Here is a 25,202-nt window from a genome sequence, read left to right as displayed (position 1 = left end):
TTATACGGATCTGTTCTCGAGAAAATGGTTCATCATCGCGTCATTTTAGGATTTTGGGATATGCTGCGCGGACGGTGTTGTGGGCTGGGTGTTCGGGGGTGAAGGGGTAAAAACACTGCGGCCACAAACAGTCTGTCACGGCCACCTCTGAGAACTGCAGAGCGCCACCTAGCGCTGAAAAAGTGCATGCATATAAACATGTTTTTTTAGAATGCAAACATGATTTTAAGAAAAAACATATGGTTAATACAAGTAAACGTGAAATCTATGAACACAAATTGTTTTTCGTGAACAAAAACATAAAATCTATGAACAAACGAATGTTTTTCAATGAACATAAACATAGAATTCATGATAATAATTTGATTTCATGAACATAAACATAAAATTCATGAACATAAAAATTGTTTTCATGAACATAAACTTGGAATTCATGAACATAAACATGGTTGTCATGAACATAAACATGGTTTTCATGAACATAAAAATTGTTTTTATGAACATAAACATGAAATTCATCGACACAAAAATGTATTTCATGAACACAAAAATGTATTTTATGAACACAAAAATGGTTTTCATGAATATAAACATGGTTTTTATGAACACAAAAATGCTTTTTATGAGCATAAACATAAAATTCACGAATTTTGCAACACTTGGCTTGCCATAGATTTCTGAATAGAGTTCACGATTAAGTAGGAAATGTTTGTAGGGATTGCTAACTGCATTGCATTTAAAAGGCAGAATTAGTGAAGGCCGACTCGTTTGCGGCATCGAGCAAGCGTGACATTTTTTACATCAATTCCGCACATCAAGATCAGTACAGCTATCGATATAACAATAGAGGTATCAACAGAACGATCATTCCATTTACAACGTGACATCCAAATTGGTTATGAAATTATCTGTCATGCAAATCTTGTCAAAGAAACATCAACAGATTGCAATAGTACCTTAGATGTCAATAGAAACCCTTCATTTATTACATTAACTGTGATCGTACATGTTCTTGAACGAGTAGACAAGATGTAGGCTTTGAAAGGATTCGGAAAGGTTGTTCCACCGGATATTAAATATGACAAAGGCGACTTAATTACTGGAAAATTTCACGGCAGCATTGAAAGCTACATCACCAGTGTAATTCAATCTTTCCAAGCCAATTAGATTTCGACAGGTTAAAAACCACAGAAGGCAAAATGTAGCAAAATAATTAATTTTAAGAAAAATAGGAAAATGATATACATGTGCTTTCAAATTAATTAAAAATCATTTTAATTTAATTGCAGTTTCTTCATTAAAACATCGATGACAATGCTATATCTAATTATTATTATAGTTTCCATATCAAATTAATCAATAATTGTGATCGATTTGAAAATAGACGCGCATCGGACCTAACTAATGTTTGATTGTTATGTCTATGAATATGATACATGTTTAATATTGGTTCATTGAATTACTAGGTCCGGAAAATAACGATCAAGACAAAAAAGAAGGTTTCAGTTTGACTTTCTTAACTATGAGGAGCGTTTGCCAAATATCATGAAATGTTATTTGACGTCATAAGCAATTATTTTAGATGGAATAGATCACATTCATCCCACGATGACTGCCTCCCAGTACGACTTACAGATCAACGAAATGTTGCAGCTTTAACACTAGCCAACGTATGGAAATTATGTAAAAATGTGTAATGATAGCCTGAACGTCGCGATAAGACATTTACGATATGATGTGTAAGAAACAGGATAAATATTACAGTGTTTCACCTCATATTAAAGGGACAAAGTCGGCCATTTTTCCATGAATTTTATTTGATACGAGATACTATTTATATTGTTTGACATGTTGAAAGATACTGAATGAATGGGTGACCATGCGTGTATTCGACCAAGGTTTGAAACACGATACATGAAACCATCGCGAAAATGCAATGGTCATGACCATTAATTCATTTTCGCAATGGTTTCATTTAACTTGTATAAAACCGGGGTCGAATATATGCATGGTCACCCATTCATTCAGTATCTTTCAACATATCAAACAATATAAATAGTATCTCATATCAAACAAAATTCATGAAAAAATGACCGACTTTGTCCCTTTAAGTATAGGCATGGTTATTTAATTCAGTTATTAGCGTTCCTGTTTTTACGTGTCGCAAAATTCTGAACGCCGAGCCGACTTTTACATTTCATCCTCTAAAACGAAGATAACATGATAGTAATATTCCAATTCGACCAAAAAACTGCGTAAATGTATATCAGAATCACAAATGTGGAAAAAAATATTCTGACCAGATATTTCTATGTGACTATGGTAGGTCCACAGTATCCTGACATGCATTTCATTCAGATACAAGGATAGGATGAGCCAAGCCCTAAAGGAAGGCAAAATTGCTTCAATAATTTATCAACGTTCAACACAACATCGTTTGGATGCTGGCGCCTTGTACTTGCTGGAGAGTGCTTGGTTACAAAACCCTCAACCGTGCCTATTGGCGCGAACAAGACATTAAAAGATCTACCGCCGGGACAGACAACATGTGCCGAAAGGCGGCATGTAAGATTTGTTCATTCAAATCACCAGAGATTTGTGAGATGTTCAGAAAGAGTAAAGGGCAACTCGAAAAGCAGAGAGTAATGTAACGCCGTCCTCGATAATGCATGATAATGCCTGATTTGAAAATGTCATCGCTTCTTATGTTCAGGAAGATGTTGAATTTACGGATCATCCTTTTTTATTTTCCTTGCATCAAGTGTGAATCTTCACTAGATTCGATTCTGTGTTGATGGCAAGGTCTAAACCTGGAATAGACTGTATCAAAACAAAGCTATATATCTATTAGGAAGTAACAGTTTAATCAAATGTGTTTGACCACGCAGTTAAGAAAGTTTTTCAGTGGTTCATAACTTTTATCGCCTCCAAATTATGGATCAGTCTTGAGGCGTGCGAAACTTAACCTTCTACATCGTCCTTTCGTTTGTTTCTGACAAGAAGTATCCCAATATAATTTGGACACTGACTTAATTCTGCTCGCAAAAAGTAAGTTGACTACAAGGTTACGCAGAAAATCTATCCACTGTCAGATTTTGAAATAATCCCTAGCGAATATAAAAATAGCCCACAGTAAAATATAAAAACATTACCCTATGACTGAGGGTACTTGATTGTGAAAACGTGGTGACAAGGATGACGTTTCACAACAAATCCATTAAGGCGAGTATTTGATGACTCCGAACAAACACAGATGTGACAATTGCATTTATTTGATTATTATTTTTCACCTCTCTCTCTACACTACTCACGTTAATCCGTTATGCTACGCATGATGGCAAATGTTAATGATGTGTAAATGACTAAATTTTATTCTGTGAAAGGACATCTCTGTAACCTCCACAAATGTAATAATCTCCACAAATGTAATATCAACCACAATTGTAATAAAATCAACCACAAATGTAATAAAACAGTCAACCATTAATGTAACAACCCGCAACCACAAATGTAATAAACAAATTAACCATAAATGTAATAAAACACAACCATAAATGTAATAAACTTGAACTCGCAGATATGATCATTTGTTCATCAATGTCCTGAGTAAATAATAACTTTAATAAGACTAGTGTAATGTTATTGCACACTTTTCTGAAACTAGGTTTCCTTTCCGAAGCACAGAATAGAATACTTTGAGAACACTATCAGAAAACGGCGAGGTACCGATCAAACCGTTTAGTTAGACAATGGAAGTGGAACAGCAGTTCTAGACACTGATAATTACACAATAAGGAAGTGTCAAAATAACTCGTCAACCAGTGATACCACACAAAGTTTATGACAGATGACTCAGAACAAATAAGAGAGAAATATACAACCTTATAACAGAAACTTACGACACAAAACATGTTGACGAGAACAATGTATCCATATTTAAATCTAGTAAAAACAATACGAACACTAGTATACCTTGAACACAGTAGAACAAAATTAGACGTCCCAACATCCCCTGTGACTTCAAGTACGACAACATAGGAATACAGAAAAGCTATCGAACATTCTACACAGTTTATCCACTAAAGATGAATTTGAGGCGACTGATTAAGAAAGTACGGCAAATTTCGAAAATGGCGCTAAAGAATCGTAGTGTTATACAGTCTCCTCCACTCTGGAGTAGAGACTGCACTGACGTTCAGATTACAGCTGTGTCTCGCCATTGCCAATCAGTTTTGTACACACAATATGGAAACGTAAAATACAGTTTCAAATATACAAAACACACTAAACGCAAACAATTAAGATATGAATAATGTGTGGAGTTGCTTTCCTTATTACAAAGATAAATATTTAAGGGCTAATTCCTCAATTGTAACGACAAAATAGATTTATTACATTTATGGTTGACAAGTATTACATTTATGGGTGATTTTTTTATTACATTTATGGTTACCGTTTATTACAATTGTGGTTGGTGATTTTATTACATTTATGGTTGATTTTTGTTACATTTATGGGCGATATTACATTTATGGGTGCATTTTATTACAATTGTGGTTGATATTACATTTGTGGAGATTATTACATTTGTGGAGGTTACAATCTCAACTCTCTCCGAACAACATAGGTATTTTATTTTGAGATCAATCTCCAAGCAAAGAAGCGTCTTTGCAGACAAACACTTTAAACATGTGTGTTCCTATAACAAGACATAAAGGGTGGCTACCTCGGAAACGCATTTATTTTAGGGAGCTAGATCAAATGAAGGGTGCACAATTTTGTATAAACCTCCCTTTTTCCAAATCTTGTCCATTATGTGAGGACATGTTCAGACAAAGTAAACGGGTTGCCGAAAAAATGTTCTTATTGAATATTTTCATATATGGGCGATTTATGTATCGTTTTGATCCAGATGTTTTCACAGAAGCATCAAGTACTAAGTAAAAGTTCAAAAATGTTCTTGAAGATGTTGGTATTGTGAGATCTCAAACCAGCCACGATGATACCATGGGGATGAGAAGAATAACAACATAACCGATACCATTCTCACTTAACGTCTCGTCAACCTTGAACTTGAACTTAAACTGCAGCGTTTCTCATCCTTTACTAAATATCCACGTAGACAGGCGCAGTATGTAAAATTGAACTAAACACTTCTTATTAACATGCTTCGCCAGATACGCAGTCCCTGACACATATACGATACTTTGTCCCGATGACTGAAGTAAATGCGTATCAGAAGTGCACTAATTGAATTCGCTTCACTATAACAGTATTTCAAGCCTGAATAATCTTCAGTTACCCGTTTTGAAGATGTTAGCGATTCCTGATGCAAAAAAGAGATGATGTGTAAGGACGTACCAGGGTATCTTCAGATGTCTTTATAATTGGTTCAGTTGAAACGCCTAGCGTCTCTTACGTCATAGGCAGAAATGCTACCTATAGTCTTTCATTTGTAAGGACGACATTGTTATCCAACAGTTACATCTTGTTGTGTGTCTTCACTGTAATAATTATAAGATTTTCAGTCGTGAAAAATAATATTGTTTCCTAATACTTTGTCCACTAAGTGATGAAGATAGAACAGATATAATACAATTAAGATATCGTCAGTTTCAAACGCAAGAAAAATTGCTTAGTTTTCTTAAGGTCTGGGAATATACACTATTTGTCGACGAGTCTTATAAAAAGGAATTAGAAATGCAGCAGGTTTAATGTGATTTTAGAAGCAATGAAAAGGCGTAAGTGGGGAGTTTGGTCACTAGAATCCACCATATAAACTTCAAAGTGACTCGGACAACATGAGAATATAACTTTACTGATAATTTTTAGTGATTTGACTGGAATGAAGAGTAACTTTTGCGCATCCGACATAATTATACATTTAGCAGTTTCTCTAGCATGTCATAATGTGGTTTAGATGAACTAAGACGATTTGTTATGGGTAACTCATGATATCTACAGAAATATCACTGATGAATTTGATGACGAACATGTGAATCTTGTTCTAGAATCTTTGATCTACCTTGTGAGGAGTTCCTTCGCTGTGGAGGGACTATAAATGTGATTCCCACTCGCACGCACACGTGTTCCTGACCGTTTCAAATCATTCCTTCAAACACAGACTCTGCGATTTTTTTAGGGAGGGACCACAACCCTATGTACTTGTTAACCAGGTTCACCATTGACCTGCAAACAATCTGACTTGACGATTATGTGAAAACCCTCTTACATGTAATGGCCCCAGGGATCATACAGACCATGCCAGCTCCTATAACCCTCAGTAAATAATCACCGATGTAATTTTGGGAATACATACCATCAATCAGGGTGAGCTTACATTAATCAAAGCCGAACAAAGCACGAAGCTATCCTAATGTACCATTCAATCTATTTGTCCTTTCTCAGAGCATCAGCGCTCCTGGCGAATGACAAGTCAGAAATACACATTAGGAAAAGTGTAGTATTACAAAGATAGCTTATGAGGTTGTGATAATTTTCCTGCATACATCAAGTTCTCATGTAACGTTATGCATCAAAGCCATTAAAATCAAACTTAAATATCGTCTTTCCTACCACTAATATATCCTTGTCGATACCGTCTCCTTCCAAGACTTATATAAAAGAATACGTCGTTTCCTAAATACGCATTATCCATCTAACTAAGATGAAACCTCTACACAAACCCTCTCCTTCTGGCCCATGTCAGGGAAATGCTTACTGCCGCATCCTTGACAAACTGACAGAACGATATTGCTCTTTTATGTAGTTTGTTGACAAAGGCGACAGTTTGACGTCATCGTTAAATGGCTACCGTTTGTCTGCTTGGCAAGGTGACATTACTCAACACCTATTGGAAGGGTTTTAGTCCACGCATGTGGAAATGAATGTGAAATTGAAAACGCCATTCAAACGTAAAGATGAGACTCTCTAAATTTCCATTACCGAGAACCATGGCCTGCATGTTCCAGTGTGTTTGTTACATTGTTCTTTAATTACGGTTGTTTCTAAACTAAGATCGCATCCACAACTAGGAATACAAAACTAAAATGTAGTCAGTTACCGAAGACAAAGGAATTATCCATCAATTAAACCACCAGGGTCTATAATTAAACAAGATATTATATTTTGTTCAGAGAATATAATATGAATCCTACATTTCCACTGCAAATGCAACGCAAACAGTTTTCAGAATGTCACCGTCCACGGTTTTTGAATAATTTCAATTTCAAAGTCCTTTAAACCATAAACCCTCGAGAAAAACGAGGGTCTATGTTTAAACATAGCTTATACCTGTATCTTAGCAAATACAAAAATTCAATTGTCTAGGCTTTGATGTGTCTTCTCGCTGTTTCATTGTGTACTTCACTTACATTGAACTAGCAGTGAGTCATATGTCAAAACACAAACACTCTGTCTCTCTGTCTGTCTGTCTGCCTGTCTGTCTGCCTATCTGTCTGTCTGTCTCTCTCTCTCTGAAGATACGAAGATACAAACAAAGCGTTATATCTCATCTTTAGATGATCAAATCTATACGTTACAAGTTTTTTGAATTATCTTCTCACTGTGCTTGAATCTATTTTACAAACATAACGAAATGGTCAAGTCATAAGTTACCATGGTGATCGCTGGAACATTCAACCATGAGAATGCCGAGAAGAAATCTCTTACAGCAATATGTCCACTCTCAGCGTCGTAGTAATGATTTTCCTAACAGATTCGACGAGTACAATGGAACGAGGAATACAATACTTGTGGTAAAAACTGTCATTATGCATGATGTCCCTTACATTGGAGTCATCTTACACACATTAAAAACACATCAACGCGTAGCCTCGACTGTGCCGGAAATATATAATACCGAGCTTTGAGATGTTGCGTAGCAATGGTTAGAGAGTAGGATATAACATCTTAGTACTAGTAATCAGGGAGTTAATCCAAATAGTGCCGATGGGGCAGGGAATGAACTTCGTAAACCTAAAATTAAAAAAAATCACTAAATGATGTGTGAATCTGGCACTGCTTTTTTTGTTCCTGATAGAGTCATTTTTGTGTATTTTGTGCCGCACACTCTCAATCCATCCTTCATGTTCGATTAGCATACACAGATAATGTCGTGTAGTTTGGACTTACCTCTTTTGTGATAAAACGCACTGACCTTTTCCTCCTGAAATAAAATCGAATAATTGAAGCGGTACATAAATAGAAAAGGACAAAAATGATTAAAAGACAATCTACATTCGATTCCTACTGGTCGATGAAGAGAATTTTATTTCAGCCTCCGATTAATTAATGTATACTGAGCAATTCTTGTCCAAAATAATCATAAAAAGGAAAAGAGAAGAAAGCAGAGAGTCTGGTAAATCCATCAAGTTAATAACCAACCTACGACGTTTTCTGACAGGGCTTCGATTTCTCTGTAGGCCTCGATGAGCTGATTTATTCGTAACCGCTGGTGAGAGAGAGAGAGAGAGAGAGAGAGAGAGAGAGAGAGAGAGAGAGAGAGAGAGAGAGAGAGAGAGAGAGAGAGAGAGAGAGAGAGAGAGAGAGAGAGGAGAGAGAGAGAGAGTAAGTGAGAGAGAGAGTGAGAGAGAGTGAGAGAGAGGGGAGAGGGGAGGGACAGACAGACAGACAGAGGGTCAGAGACAGACAGAGGGTCAGAGACAGAGAGAGATAATAATTGAGATTATTTTCAAATGTAATGTTCCATTTCAAAATCATTCTCCCTGATAGGAGACTGAATGAATTTGTAAGTGAACCTCCGAGTTTTAAACACTTGCATAGGTCTTGGCAGGGTGACTGTGCATTGTGAAATATATGCATGTAAAATCGTTGATTTTGCGTATGGCAAATCCTGTGATTAAACGCCCACTGTGAGGAAGATAAAATCATTTAAGGATGTATTACTGGGTCAATGCCTTTCTTTACTGTCTTCTCTAAAAGTTTTCTTTACTTGGAAATAGCGAGCTCTTTACTTCAAAATAATCAAATCGATCAAACTGTAACAAGGCGACAATTGACGTGTATTTTAAATCGCGTTAACCATCACAAAGTATAATAACTTGTTCCTGAAATTCTTAAAAACTGTTTTCGAATAATCATGTAGCCCTGATCGATTTTGGCAGAGAGGAAAAAGTTGATGATAAATCATGACGTCACACATTTGCACCTCGTTAGGCGTGTTTACTTCAAACACAGCTGAACTCATTACATAAAGTACTCATTTTGAATCATACATTAAAAAACTATTACGGCTGTTGTCATCATTGTTAAAACAATGTTGTCCCGGGGAAATATAACAAATTACCTAACCCTGGGTTCTGACTGAAATAAGTTTCCAATTTAAAGATGTAGTCTGTCACTGCGTTTACACAGATATCGGTCGGCTGAGCAGAAGTTTCTTAAACATTTAGCATACCAGTATCAGTGCTTATATACAGAACATCATTTATTCACGTTGAACTATTTTCACGGACAACATGACAGCGAAATCTATAACAATTTGCATCAGCCACTTATTTCTTCAAACTTTACATGATGGGATTATGAAAAGCTAATTGTATATCAATGTCATATGCTCATTTCTGGTCCGTAAATATGATATGCTTTCGTAAATGGAGGACAGAGACCTTTGAGATTCCATAATTAAACAAGCTACGACTTAGTTGTGAGTAAAACTTGAACTTGTCGCAACCGTCTGCAGTTGCAGCTGCAATTATCCCCACTTGGTGAAATTTCCGATACATTATGCGAAGTTTGGATTTAGGGTGCATGCGACCAAGTATAAGAACCGTTGTCAACAATTTCGCCCCAGGGTCCATGTTGTAACATTATTAAATAGTATTATGCGCGGCCAAATTTACAACTATAAGTAGTGAACTATGTGGAAGAATATCCCCTATGAAGCCTTCCCTTCTCTTCAAGGACTTGGAATTAGCTACAAACACGTGAATCTCGACTTTATCTGACAATTATACAGATTTCACTAGTTCATCAAAACTCCATAATACCTCCCATTACTGTGACGACAGAGGGCAGTAGATATAAGGGCACTCAAACATTTCCCGTCCAACCTGAAATATGGAGTCATCATAACAATGTCTGAAAGTTTGACTTCCTTCTTTAAAATTCGCCAATCAATTGTTATACAGGTGGCCTTTTCTTGACAGAACTGTGTTCAGTCCAGCACTGTAGTAAAAGAATTCGAGAAAAAATCTCAAATATATCTTATGTTAAGTTTCTGTCATGATACAGCACCAGAATTTTTCTCTTCGTTCTGGGTTCCCCAATCCTTGTTCTGACAGCATTCAGCTACATGCACTCTAGTACCTATAATAACTCGTGTTGTTGAGTCGGCACGAAGTGTTGAATGAAAAGGGTTATTATAGTCAGGTGGCTTAACAAAAATATCGTTACACGGATGACAAAAGTGCCAAATTTGCTACAGAGGTTCGCATACATGTGTAGATCAAAATTAGCTATTGCTCCAAAAATGTTGGCCACCGGAAAGGCTCGATGACGTCATAAATTCAAAATGGCCGCCGTGATATTGCTTAAAATGGTAAAATACTGCTAATTCAGGCAGTTTTCAATATTATTTTGAATAAACTGTCACAACATCCCAAATTACAAATATAACATAATATTGATGCAAATCAATTATTGTGATGACGTCATAAAGCCAAAATGGCCGACCAAATTCAAAATATCCGCCATGATATCGTGTGATAACGTTCAATTACTGTTGATGAAGCCTGTGTCAAGCATTTTAGTGCCTGAACTGAAATTAACACTCCAAATTACAGACAAAACATACAATTGATGCAAATTTATTATTGTGATGACGTCATGAAAACAAAATTGCAACCGAAAATTACAAAACGGCCTATTATGAAGTTCACTATGCTTAGTACAATAGCCCTTTTATGTGACAAAATGATAGTTTCAAGATAATGTACAATTTCTCTTGATGATTCGTAAACTCAGAATAAATGATAAATGTACAAAACTTAGCCAATAAGCTCAACACAAGCGGCAAACTATGATGAAATTATTGATTATTTAACAATGGCCTCAGTCTGAAAAAGTGAATCAATTTAAAGGAAATGAGGGCAACTTTACATATCGGTTCTACCTTTGGAAGTGTTACGATATAATGAGTAGATCAATAGTAGTGTGATTTCATGATAACAAAAAACATGGCGAGAAACCGGTGAATAGATCATGCCTTGAGCCTGGTCATGTGACCTTAGCCCCCGAAAAAAGGTTTTGTGTTGTGAGTTTGGTCTTTTGCTTCCTTTGTTGAATTTTCTGGGTTTTTTTATGTCTTGATGTGTGGTGACAAACACATAATTTGTGCTGCAATAGTTCTCTTTCTTAAGGATGTGCTGGCCTAAAAAAGACAGTTTCGTCAGGGCTTTATGAACAAAGAGAAGACTTTGTTGACTTTTGAAGCTAGCTCACCTTGCTTTTTTTGCAGCGTTCGTGGATTTTATGAAAAGCGTCTTTGCCTTTCGTTTTTGGTATCGTTTTGCTGTTTTGAAACCAAAAGAATAAAAAACGCCAGGAAGAACATAAACAAAAATTCGATGATTAAACAAAAGCAAGAACTCAGAAAGATTCTCAGATTCATCAAAAATCTTGCAAATCAAACCTTACCAAATGTTGAAATCAAAGCATCAAGCACAAACTTGAAATTTATTCCCATTCCTAAGTGCCTATACAGAAAAATTGTCCTATCAGATATCAGCAAATCTATTCGCATCATAAGATTGTGCAATATCATGAGAAACAAACGATCAATTCATCAATCAATCAGACATATGTTCTAAGATAAATCCAACGTCGACACTGCTAACAGCGGAAAACCCAAAATTGTAAAACTGTCTCGAAGCAACTTAGATCGATAGAGGAAATTCCATTCGCAACCCACATCAGAAAGAACATAAGTCTAGCAGGAAAGACTGCTCTGAACAATCTGTCTAAAAACAAATAAATCACAATAAAACCCATCGATAAAGTAAGAGGCACAGCAATTTTGAATACGACAAATGACATTAAAGAAAGTTATAGACAGCTGCGAAATGTACACTATTATTGTACATTAAGGCAAGACTTGGCGACATTAACTATAAGGTGGAAATTGTATATGATATCGTTTATCTGCGACAAGAAGATCATTGACGAGGTGATTTACAGTTTCCCCATTCCCATAAGTAGAATAATTTGTACACCACGATGTTTTCCCCTGCCAAAATATACAGAACCCAAGCAGAAGGAACAATCATTATCCAACGTCTCAATAGAAATGGCTGCTCGAGCCCAATAAACCAATTAATTAAATATCGGAATTTCTAGACTTTGTCATAAACCATGCGAAGACGACTTACATATATCAGGGACACAAAAACTTCATTAACTAGTTAGAATCAATAAAAATACAAGCAAACTCTATTCTGGTAACATTAGAAGTGTTATCAATGTAGTAAAATATGACAAAAATGAAGCCATAAATACAGCAATCGCAGCGTTGGACTCTGAAACATTACCAGTCCACTGATATGATACAAAACCCCACCAACAACGTAAATGAAAGCCTGTCGATTATTCTGAAACGCAACATATTTTAATTCAACTGAGAAAAATACAAACAAATCTATGGCTGAAGCATGGGCTCACCAGAAATAGCTAATATAACATACCATGAAACGGAGAAAACTATATTAAATCCCAAATCCGGTCAAATATTCTTATGGAAACGTTTAAAAAGGTATAATTTTCATGATTTACTCAGGAACAGAAAATAAACTTATAACATTCAGAACATTTGCCGAGGAGTGCAACACCCTGTACCATACGTTCAACTTGGGAATTCATAATTGAACATTTTATCGACAAAATCTCATACCTCGACCTTGTGGTCTTCAAATGCCAGAGACGCAATCGAGAGAGATGGCTCCACTGTAAAACCAACACAGAACCATCTGATATATTTATCTGCCACCAACCTTCAAATGCTTCATTAAAGGTGAATTACTCGGATATGTTCGCACATGCAACAACAATATGGACTTCATAAAATGGTCACTTTCTCAACGCAAAAACTTGAACAACGAGATTACAAAAAGAAAGACATAACTTGTATCAAAAAGAAGTTAATGTAACAAAACGTCAGCCATCCTTCATCAACAAAAGTAAGAGTAATGATGTAACAAAAACCTTGTCAGCACAACCTCATCATAACCAGCCCAATCAAACTATATGATAAGAAACTGGAAAATAATGAAGGATGATTATACGCTGGCCATGATATTCCAGAAAACCTATAATAACGTATAAAAGAAAGAAAAACATACAAGATATCCTCCTTCAAGCAAAATTCAAACACAAGGAGAGTACAAATGAACGACCTGAGCTACAATTCACGCAACAATCATAGTAGAACATAATTATCTTAGCATCTCTCTTTGATGGCTACCATCAAACTAAACATGTTGGAATACAAGACCATTCAAGTGACTGAAGAAGGGACCTCACTTTGGCCGAAATGCCGGTAGGAGGAATCACCAACATAAAACCTTTTTTCTGGGACCAAGGTCACATTACGAGGGTCAAACATTATCGATTCATTGGTTTCTCACCATGTTCCCTTTCACGAAACCAAATTGATCTACTCACTATATATAATACCGTATCATAAACAAGGTTGAACCTGTGTGTGAGGTTGCCTTAATTTCCTTTTATATCGATTCGATTTTCAAACACAGATTATTGTTTAATAATAAATAATCTCATAAGAGTCTGCTACTTTTGTTGAACTTATTGGCTAAGTTTTGGTACATTTATCTTTTATTTTGAGTTTATGGAATATTAATACATATTGTACATTACCTTGAAACTATCATCTTGTCACGTATAGGGGCTATGGTACCAAGCATAGTGAACTTCTTCCATTTTGTAATTTTCGGTTGCCATTTTGGTTTTATGACGTCATCACAATAATTATTTGCATCAATTATATGTTTTGTCTGTAATTTGGGGTGTTAATTTCAGTTCAGGCGATAAAATGCTGAAACATGCTTAATTAAGAGTGCTTTAACATTTTAAACAATGTTACGGAAGACATTTTGAATTTGGTCGGCCATTTTGGCTTTATGACGTCATCATAATAATTTATTTGCGTCAATTTAATGTTTTATTTATAATTGAGAATGTTTGTGTCAGTTTATTCAAAAAAAATATTGAAAACTAGCCGAATAAACCGTATTTTACCATTTTTAAGCAATATAATGGCGGCCATTTTGAATTTATGACGTCATCGAGCCTTTCCGGTGGCCCAAATTTTTGGAGCAATAGCTAATTTTGATCTACATATATATGTGAACCTCTGTAGCAAATTTGGCACTTTTGTCATCCGTGTAACGATCTTGCTGTTTTTTGTTGCTAAGCCACCTGACAAGGGTTATTAGAATTTTACTGTATTCGGCTTGGTCTAGAAAAAAGACATATCCTCATTTATACAATTTCAAATGAGGGGCAATGAAAGTGTGTACAAGCCTCTTTTTGGAATTCGTTCGTCGTCTGTAGATTTCTTACCGTTAACCATTAATCTATTTCATTGCAAATGTTCAAGTAATGATTGCAACGTGAAACCATTTTACATTCACCTGGGCCATAGGCTAAGGAGAGGCGGTTCTGTTGGCAATCAGCAGGTATTTTCAGTACCCATATAACACTATATGAACACTTTCATGACAGATATTAGGACAATAGCGCCCTCTTTCACTTTCCTTATATACGAATAATACAGGTTTGTCAATGATACACATTGTAGCGACTGTCAAGTTTTACCTTGACGTGTAATTGTTCGTTACGGTGTGCAATGTGCGGGCGTCAAGCTTATTACCATTTTTTACGGTACATAATATTATGTTCTTCTTAATCCGTTAAGTAAGTGAGTAAGCTCAGCTGAAGGCATGTTTTGTCGACAAACTTTCTAGATGCTAAAAATTTAATACTATCGATCTCTAATAAATAATGCCAAAAGACAGCGAACTTTTCCCTTAACGATTTCATTTTTGGGTCACGTTTTCGACTACATTTTGCTCCCTGCAAGTTGGGTATGCATGCTGCAATTGCATGGTTACCATATGCGAACACGTACTATCTGACACTTACATTAGTTCTGTCTAATAAAATTGCCACGAAAACCCTTTAAAAACGCTGTATTTCGAGCCTTAATATTTTCGTCTCGGAGTACAGATACCTATATTTCAACATAAATTAAAGAACTGCAACATAAAATAGACAAAATGATGGCAAACACCCTATATATGCATACACACTCATGCAACCCTCGAAGTCACGGCATGTTACTATTCTAATCGGCGGCAGGTGAAACCGTAAATTGAAATTACCAGAGCAGAAAGAGTTCATCGCTTGCCACTGTAATGGAATTTGCTAGTAATACGATAACGATACTGACCTTGGGAAGTTAGAATCAGAAAAGACAGCAATTCACTATATCTCAACTGAATCCCTATTCTCCACCGTCCCGTGGACTGACGCATATCTCATGCCTACACTTTTTTGTCGTGGATTCTTTCCAACTTGTACAAGCCTTCGGGGCCAGTTAGAGAAGACGACTCCTAGAACGGTTTTCCAAATGATTGCTTTCAGAGTTAAAGTTGAGTCACATTCTGAAAAACATCCACGAGCGTTAAGCTGCTATCTGATTTTTAGCTTTTGTAATGTGGAGACTGGTTCAAGTCATCTCTTGTCCAAGTATCAGGCAACATATATTTGCATGATGTCAAACGCTACTGAACCGGGAAAAATTACGAAACACTAGGTTTAAATGCAAGAATAAACATTTGTACAAGACGTATGTTCGTGGTATAAGCCTATCTGCCTTGAATTTTGATTTACCGTATACAGAGTCGAGTAGAAAAAAACGGAAAGATTTTAAGTGTTCGTAAAGGGGATACAGTCTAAAATTTTCACAGACTTAATCGTTATGTCTTCAATAAATGACCGTGAACAAAAATTTGGGCAAGCAAAGTGTAGATATCCAGATTTGAACTTGAACGAGATCTTTCTCGAAAGATGACAACTGAAAGACTACTGACATTCACTGACAAGGTAAACAAGATCTTTAATTGGCTATTGCTGAACTTCAGTATTATTCTCCAGAACACGTTCGCAGCACTGTTGAGAAAAGCAATTACCCAGTTGAAATGAGGTAGGAATGTTTCACAGCACAGCTAAATTTCGGTTGCTGCCGGTAAAGACACGATCATTTGGAAAATTGATATTTTTAATCTTCTTATTTACATTAACAACCGTAAGCCTGCTGTCGGCGTCACACGCTACTTGCTCCTTTCACCTCATATGATGCTTTTGCTTGGAAATTTGTAGTTTGCATGGATAGCAGATGGAGATTGTCGTCAGGAGATATGTGAAGTGATTTGAAAATTCAAGGCAACGTTACCAGAGGGAATACACTTCTTTCTTGATTAGTGTTTTGCCTTGTTGATGTCATCGAACTGCGACCATTATAGGCGAGCGGCAGACTCACTTAATTTTCACACTTAATGTACCCACCTTACATACGGCCACATCATACGTCATTTGAAAGCTTATTATCTCTACTTCAAGAAAATTGACGATGTGGAGCTGCCAAGTAGGGCCATACCCCCCTAATTTGCATAATTCACAAGGGCATCTAATTTGCATAAACACGATATAAAATAGAAATTTTATTGTTATCTACTGTAAACATACTTTTAAACTATCGAGTGATATATCAAATGAAAGGTATATGCATGTCGAGTACAACATGGATATCCAAAGAGATATTTAAAATGATTTCACTGAAATATATTCATATTTATCGTGAAAAAATTATTTTCCCCTTTTGAATAACAATATTTTAAAATTCTTAACACATGCAGCCACATCATACAGCCACATCATACGTCATTTGAAAGCTAATTATCTCTACTTTTTGAAAATGGACAATGTTGAGCTGTCAAGTAGGGCCACAGCCCCTAATTTACATAATTTACACGGGTACCCAATTAGCATAAATGCGATGTGAAATCAGAAATTTACTGTTAACTACTCTAAACATACTTTTCAACTATCGAATGATATATCAAATGAAAGGTATTTGGTTGTAGAATACAACTTTGATACCCAAAGACATATTTAAATAGATTTCACTGAAATATTTTCATATTTATATTTAAAAAATATTTTCCCCTTTTGATAAACAAGATTTTAAAAATTTAAACACATACAGCCACATCATACAGCCACATCAGACGAAATTTGAAAGCTTATTATCTTTACTTCAAGAAAATTGACAATGTCGAGATGTCAAATTTGGCCATAGCTCCTACTTTGCATAATTCACAAAGATACGCAAATTACAGAAATGTGATATAAAATTAGGAATTTATTAAGTACTCTGAGCATACTTTAAACTATCGAGTGATATATCAAATGAAAGGTATTTGCATCTAGAATACAAAATAGATACCCAAAGAGATATTAAAATGATTTTCTTGAAAGTTTTTCATAATTATATCGAAAAATATATTTTCCCTTTTTGAATAACGATATTTTAATAATTTTAACACATACAACTACATTATGCAGCCACATTATACGTCACTTGAAAGCCTACTACCTCTGCTTCACGAAAATTGACGATATGCAGCTGCAAAATAGAGCCGTAATTCTTTAATTTGCATAATGCACACGGGTACCTAATTTGCATGAGTCCGATATGAAATTATAAAAATCCATTGTTATGTACTCTACACTTGCTTTTAAACTATTGAGTGATATATCAAGTGAAAGGTATTGGCATGTGGAATAGAGCTATGACTTCCAAACACGTAGCTAAATTTTTTTTATTGAATATTTTTATTTAAATCGCTAATATCTTGACTTATTTTTAATATTCATAAAATTGTGCAGTAAATACGAATAATGCCCAAATTATATAAAATAAGAATAAAATATATACAAAATAAGAATAATTCAGCAACATAGAGAACAAATATCGCTCTGACTCATATTCTGAGACAATATATGATTTTCATTGGAACGCAACACGAGCTTAATAAATTCATATCAAACATAAAAAATGCATCCTACTCTGGAATTTTCGAAAGCTCTTCCCAAAAAATCACACCTTTATACCTCATAATCTGTAAAGGTCATCGATCCAACAAATTAACATTCTCGACTTAAGAACACACACAAAACCAACAGATACCAGATTCCAATTTATGCAATCAAACGGCAACATTCAAGGATTTGTTGAAGGCGAAACATTACGATACATTAGAACAATTATGTCACAACAATACGATAGAAAATACAAGATTTTTTCGAGATAAAAGTATAATGAAGTAAAAATAAAAAGTAAAAGTAATTCTAGATCTTGTTTGATTATTACTAACTTTAGAACAATCGGATGACATTTGATTGTTATTCGATTTTCATCATTATTATTGCCTTCGAGACCTTGGAATCGCAAAAAGTAAAAGGGAACCAAAACATTTTCAGGTCCCCTATAGGCAGATCAAAACTTTCAAGTGCTCCTCTACTATCCCTCAAAATTTCGATTTCACCCTAAATTCCTCCGCCCCTCACCATCATTATTTGTGAACGTAGCCTAATCACATACATATGAAACAGAAATACAAGCGTTACATCTATGCCAAACAAAACCTACAACAGCTCGATTTCCGATTCACATTTGCATCAACAAACACAACCAGACTGAAACAGTAGACATTCTGTATCCTTACTTGAACAAACTTAACTTCAGTGAAACAACGTGGTCAAGTAGTGCACACGTTTCACCAACCGAAAATGAATTTTAAGCGACTGATGAAGACAACTCTATTCTGGAAAGGTAGCATCAAAGGATCGCAGTGTCACAGTAGTCTTTCCACTCGAGTGCAGGTTCAGGGCAGGATACGTAGATTAGGGGTACGTCTCGCCATGGCAAATCAAAACTTTACACAAAACAGCCAAATATAACATACACAAAATCCAAACCGCTATAAGATATGAACGATGTGTTGAGTTTGCTGTCTCTTATTACATGTCACCAGATGTGTCTGCTGTGAAATTAATCTTCCATGCACAAGACAACGATAACTGTGGCAACCCTTTTACTTATGACAAAACTGTTTACGAAGAGGGTGATGAACTTGTAGAATTACTAGATGTACTGGAAATGCATGACAATGTATCGCCATGATATATGTATGTATGTATACTTGTGTAACATTAAAAGGTTTTCATATGCTGTGAATGGGTATATTATACTCAATACAAAGGGCATGTTTGGAAAAACACTCTCTGACCTATAAAAACTAGACATCGGTATCGCATAATAATGCAGACAAGAAGAGCTATTCATGTGTTTTGAAACATACATTAAACACACAAAATATTCATTTCCAGACCTCATTTCAGCTGTTTGTTCCCCGTGTTCTATGCACTTTTTGCAAATCATGATGAATGTGGTTTCATTTATTCCGCTGTTAAAATGGTTAAAATACTGTTATTCAAACTGGAAAATAACTTTTTCACTACAAATATGAAAATATTTCAGTAAAGTCACTTTGTATATCTCTTTGGAAGTCAATTTGTTTTTAAAATGCAAATACTTTTCATTTGATATATCACTAAATAGCTTAGAAGTATGTTAATGAATTTGCTAATTTAAATTGCATTTATGCAAACTGCTTACCTGTGTGAATTATGCAAATTTAGGGATACGGCCTTACTTGATAGTTCAACATTGTTAATTTTCTTGAATTAGATATAATAAGCTTTAAAATGACATATGGTGTGGCTGTATGATGTGGCTGTATGTGATGAAATATTTATAATATTTATATTCAAAAGGGGAAAATATTTTTTCAATATATTTTGAAAATATTGAAGTGAAACCACTTTATATATCTCTTTCGATATCCTTTTCGTATTCTACAACCAAATACCTTTCATTTGATATATCACTCGATAGTTTAAAAGTATGTTTAGAGTAGTGAACAATGAATTTGTAATTTTATATTGCATTTATGCTAATTGGATACCCTTGTAAATTATGCAAATTAGGGGCTATGGCCGTACTTGACAGTTCGACATTGTCAATTTCCTTGTGGTAGAGATAATTAGCTTTCAAATGATGTATGATGTAGCTGTATGTTGTAGCTGTATGTGTTAAAATTTTTAAAATATTGTTATTCAAGAGAGGAAAATATTATTTTAAATATAAATATGAAAGTATTTCAGTGAAATCTATTTAAATATGTCTTTGGATATCAAATTTGTATTCTACATGCAAATACCTTTCATTTGATATATCATTCGATAGTTTAAAAGTATGCTTACAGTAGTTAACAATGAATTTTCTAATTTTATATCGCACTTATGCAAATTGGGTACCCGTGTGAATTATGCAAATTAAGGGGGTATGGCCCTAATTGGCAGCCTCACATCGTCAATATTCTTAAAGTAGAGATAATAAGCTCTCAAATGACGTATGATGTGGCCGTATGTAAGATGGGTACATTAAACTCCTAAAATAAGGCCCTTTTTGTTGTTTCGCCGCTCGCCTATTAGCATCGGAAGATTCTGTTTCTGCGTTTTCAACGGGACGCTGTGTATTTTAATTCCAAAACGATAGGTCTGGCATCCACTGCAGTCGAACAAGGTGAAATCTAATGCATTGCTCCTCGGGATGCGGTGACTTGGAATAACGATGAGTTATTACTCATCTTTTCGAAAACTGCTGGACCTCAATATTATTTAATCAGCGGCGAATTAATGTGCAGTTTGTGATGGAGCACATATGTGGGTATTTAGGGGTTATTTTGAAGCAATTTCTCACACTCATCTCATGAGTTATCCTCTAATTATCACGATGTGGTCTGTTGCGTTTCACTAGTGTTCAAGAAGATTAATGTATTCTGAAAATTCAACATGTTTTGTTGATTGTGGTTGTTACTGATTGATATTCTTAAGTGATACAATTATTTACATAAACTGCGACAGTTTGTAAAGTAAAGGTTAATGTCATGGATGGAATCCATCATATAATTAGAAAATTTAATCAAAAGTTCCTACATGGGAATTAAGTCCTAATATAAAACGACTTCAATTTGAAAGTCAAAGACAGAATTCGATTGACCGTGTGAATTTTGATGTGCTTTGAGGAATGCGCTGGTCGAGTTAGGCATGGATTGCATCGATAGCCTGCCTGTCATTTACCATGCTAAAACGATCAACTCATCTCTTTGGGTTTTACGCATTGAGTCTTTGCTGAGTCTTTCACCATTTAAGTTTGACTGAAAAAGAAATCGAATCTACGACAGTGTTAAACAGGACAATGTTTTATATTGTAACAGTGTTAAGTCTACTATGAGATCATTTTTCAGTTTTTTTCTGCAATCTAATTTCGACTCAGCTTACTCAGCGAAAATGCTAAAAAACAGAACCCCTTAAAAATAAAATAAAAAGCTATTGAGCCATAGTATTAAATATTTAATGGGCACTATTACTTGTTTTTCAGTAAATTTACCGATGTTTTTAACACTGCACAGATGATATCAAGGCCGAGCCTAAATCTGAAAGATGCATGACGAGTGTTGTCATGACAACGGACCCATATTTACAAATTGTCTAACGTAACTCTGTCCTCATCAGCATTAGTCTATATTGTGTCGTTGCGATTTCGTGCCGTGTAGTGTATTTAATGATCGGACAGATTTCAGAAATTGCGACACTATTTAACAATATTAAAATTGATGAATTGTTTAAAGTTTAATAAACATGGCTAATTTTAAGCAATGAGATAAAAAGGGAAACTTTTCGTGCCAAATAATCAAGCCAGCCAAGCGGTTTGTTTTACAGAGAGGCAACTTGTGTACATAAACCCATCCCAAGTGATATGATACTGTATTTTCCTGCACATTGAAAAAACAAAGAATCCGACAATTATTATATCAGAGATTATCATGTATGATTCCCCAAATTTTCAACCCCGTTTATGCAGTAATTAGTATTCTACGGTGATGTGATTCACCGAAGCGACAAATCGAACTTTTGAATCGACCGATAGACAGACTAGTGCTGGACTCAATTTCCCATACGTCAAGGTTCCAATCCGTCGTGTAAGCGAATGTGCAGTTGCTGTATTTGAAGTAGTTTGAGCTCTGCTGTCTAGCCATCGTATCTGAACCCATCGTTTCATGGATCACTTCGTTTTATAGCCACGGCTGTCGGGCAAAAATGTCGATTGAACCGTCTGTCTTATGGCGCTCGTGATGATGGACCATCAGTTCAGACTTAAACATTTGAAAAGCTAACTGATCTAGGATGGCACGCTCGAATAAACCGAACATAGTTGACCCAACAGAATAGAGTATTTTTCGACTATTTTACCCTAGACCTGCAAAGAATTATAGCTACTGTACGTATGAACTGATTAAATTGGCGTTTGTTTGCATAGCTTACATTCATACAATGTGCCAAATTTTCAATACCATGCAGTAACATATGAGGAAAGTTGGCTCATTCTTGCAATAGTCATATAATTCGATTATATGACAATCCATCTATGTGTCGCCATGACTACCAACTTTCAGACAACGCTTGTTCATAGTGATGAAAGCCTATTGCACCTTTTAATTTATCTCTTTATCAAAGATAATCACGATGACTCTCTTTCAGGTCGAATGTAAGCGGAGAGAGAACGGTGTAAAACTCTCGAATATGATATCTAAGGTGCTCTTTCAAATTAAAGCTCTCTGATTTTATATTTTATGTATTTATGTGCCTTTAACAGCGTCATCTACTCATCACAGACGAGGAAGGAAGTAAATAAATAGTGACATTAAAATAGAGACTGTCGTTAGGAATAAATTGCGAAAACTTCAACATTGCATGTTGCCAAATGTGGGAAAATATTCTGACGCTCTTAAACGTGTTGAAAGGGTCATTAAAACATCGTAGTCATAATTTCATCGTCATGGAATGATAAATGTTATAACAAGTATTCGATTCTTCGGTATCGTTGTATAATTGAAACAGTGTAAATTGAATTATACGTCCAGATTGTCAGGCAACTATAGCTCTTTCTGCAGAAACGCAGTCAAGAAATAGACAGACCTTGAAAATGTCCCTTTTTGGCAACTGTATCTTTTAGGAATTAAACCTTGGGGACTATTATAGAAGCTAGGGCTATATTACACGAAATCTTTTTTATTAAGTCCAATGCCCGCACGGCATGGGGTTTTAATATTCTGTTATTGCGCTGCTGGATAGAGAGAGATTCAAAAGCGAACCTCACCTTACAGAAAACCTTTACGTCGACGTGGCAAGGTTCTTATCTTGATGGAACAGTTTAGGGCAATGTTCACATTACCGATGGGAGAGCAATTCGCTGATCCATCTATTTGTCCTCGTAAAAGGCATATCATTATATAGTTACTATTTAACTATTTAATGGATTATATCGTGAAGTTTTGGTCACGTTACCAGCTTGTGGCGTGCCGAGGCACTGGCTTTAAATTAAGGTCATGACTGATTCTATAGTTAACAGGCCTTTTCTGCGCTAGTTTTCTGCCTAAAATTTGTTGTTTGAAAATGAAGCTATAAACCTGCCATGTGACTAGATCATATTTTGGGTACTAGGTTTCAATGTCAATGTCTGCTTGCATTGTATACACTTGTCGAGGATTCATGAACACTAGGCTAAGTGTTCCCATAGCGACAAACGGAGAAATTATGATGACACACCGTGCTCGTGTGAATTAATTAGTAAGGGTGCTAAAAATAAATAAGAGTAATGCTATGCTGTAGGCACCGTAGACACCTGCCAGCAACATCCCTTTACTGAAAGTCATGTGTATATTTTAAGTCTCCAACCTAAGAGAGAGTCGACAATGTGATTAGCATTTGCAAAGGCATTTTATCCCTTTCTGCTCCCGTAGAAATACCGGGTCCAATCATGGCATATACGCTGTAAATTTCAACGTGAAGGAGCAAGAAAACATAAATATTTAGTACACCTGAACAGTACTACGTTTTGAACGCCTACCTGAACGGCGAAGAAGAAACGCAGCCCTTCGCAATTGTGTCTCGAAATGTATACTTGAAGAAGAAAAAACAATGATCTATACCTGATTTCTAAAATTACGGGACACTCGTTACGTATTGTTTCGAATACCATGCCCCGTAAGTTTAGCGAATCCGGTGGTTCGAATGCTTAGACGTACCTTTAAACAGCGCCCGTAGAAGCATTCTGCAGGACGGCACTTAAAATTATTGTTACTCGCTTTCTTGGGAACCCGCTCGATAAAATCCCGATACTATCGCTCACGCATATGCGTTCTTTAACCTTAACGATGCCAATCAGTCTAACGTCTCCAAAGCTCCACTCCACTGGGAGGTGGTTTGAGGTTTCTAAATATGCAAATGAAATGTGATATCTTGACGAGTAAGAAAGGAGCTTTCATCGTGATGAGTTTTTTCAAGAGATCTGTTGAATACTGATACTGACTTACTTCGATCCCTTTTCATTCCGTATCTATGCCGACGTCTGCCCCGCTCATTCCCGTGCATACATCGTTCAATTTAAAAAATTCATCCCACCACATAATACGAATGGAACACTGCTTTGAAAAAAATATTACCAGCGTATTAATAAATAGACAAGAAATTAATATGACAGAAATTTGACCTAAGACCTTCAATTGTGTACATTGTTATCAGTTTCGATTAAAACCTTGTTAGCTAAAGTCTGATATTATATGAGTCGTCAAGCTAAACATTTCATGGTACATTAAACAGGCAAATGTTTCTAATTAAACATGAAACACGAAAGAGAGTCAACCCCAAAATACATGAAATATTGAACGCTTCATAGAAAACATTGTTGTTTCCTGAAATGCCATGTCAGGTTTGTGTTCTTACATGGACAACGTTATATTTATATGTATCCATGTATATATATATATAATATATATATATATATATATATATATATATATATATATATATATATATATATATATATATATATATATATATGAAATTTTTGAGTGCACACGCAGACAGCTATGCATAGACATGCCAATTCATCAATACTACTGTAAAGATGTACAGTG

At 35.5% G+C, this 25,202-nt stretch overlaps 1 protein-coding gene across 1 annotated transcript in view; it reads right to left on the bottom strand.

Moving 5' to 3' along the window:
• The window catches only part of LOC139149023 (cyclic nucleotide-gated channel rod photoreceptor subunit alpha-like), a 66,046-nt gene extending 41,597 nt beyond the window's left edge, over window positions 1-24,449 (bottom strand). The window contains exons 1-3 of the mRNA XM_070720515.1: window positions 24,312-24,449; window positions 8,386-8,452; window positions 8,134-8,167 (exon numbers count right to left, since the gene is read on the bottom strand). Coding sequence (XP_070576616.1) covers window positions 8,134-8,167; window positions 8,386-8,452; window positions 24,312-24,336 — 126 coding nt within the window. The 5' untranslated portion in view covers window positions 24,337-24,449. The remainder of the gene's footprint in view (window positions 1-8,133; window positions 8,168-8,385; window positions 8,453-24,311) is intronic.
• Window positions 24,450-25,202: the final 753 nt, after the last annotated feature.

The sequence above is a fragment of the Ptychodera flava genome, chromosome 14 (genome assembly GCF_041260155.1).
Source record: "Ptychodera flava strain L36383 chromosome 14, AS_Pfla_20210202, whole genome shotgun sequence".
Lineage (NCBI taxonomy): Eukaryota > Metazoa > Hemichordata > Enteropneusta > Ptychoderidae > Ptychodera > Ptychodera flava.
Note: the sequence above shows the minus strand (reverse complement) of the source record. Positions and strands in the feature narration are given on the sequence as shown.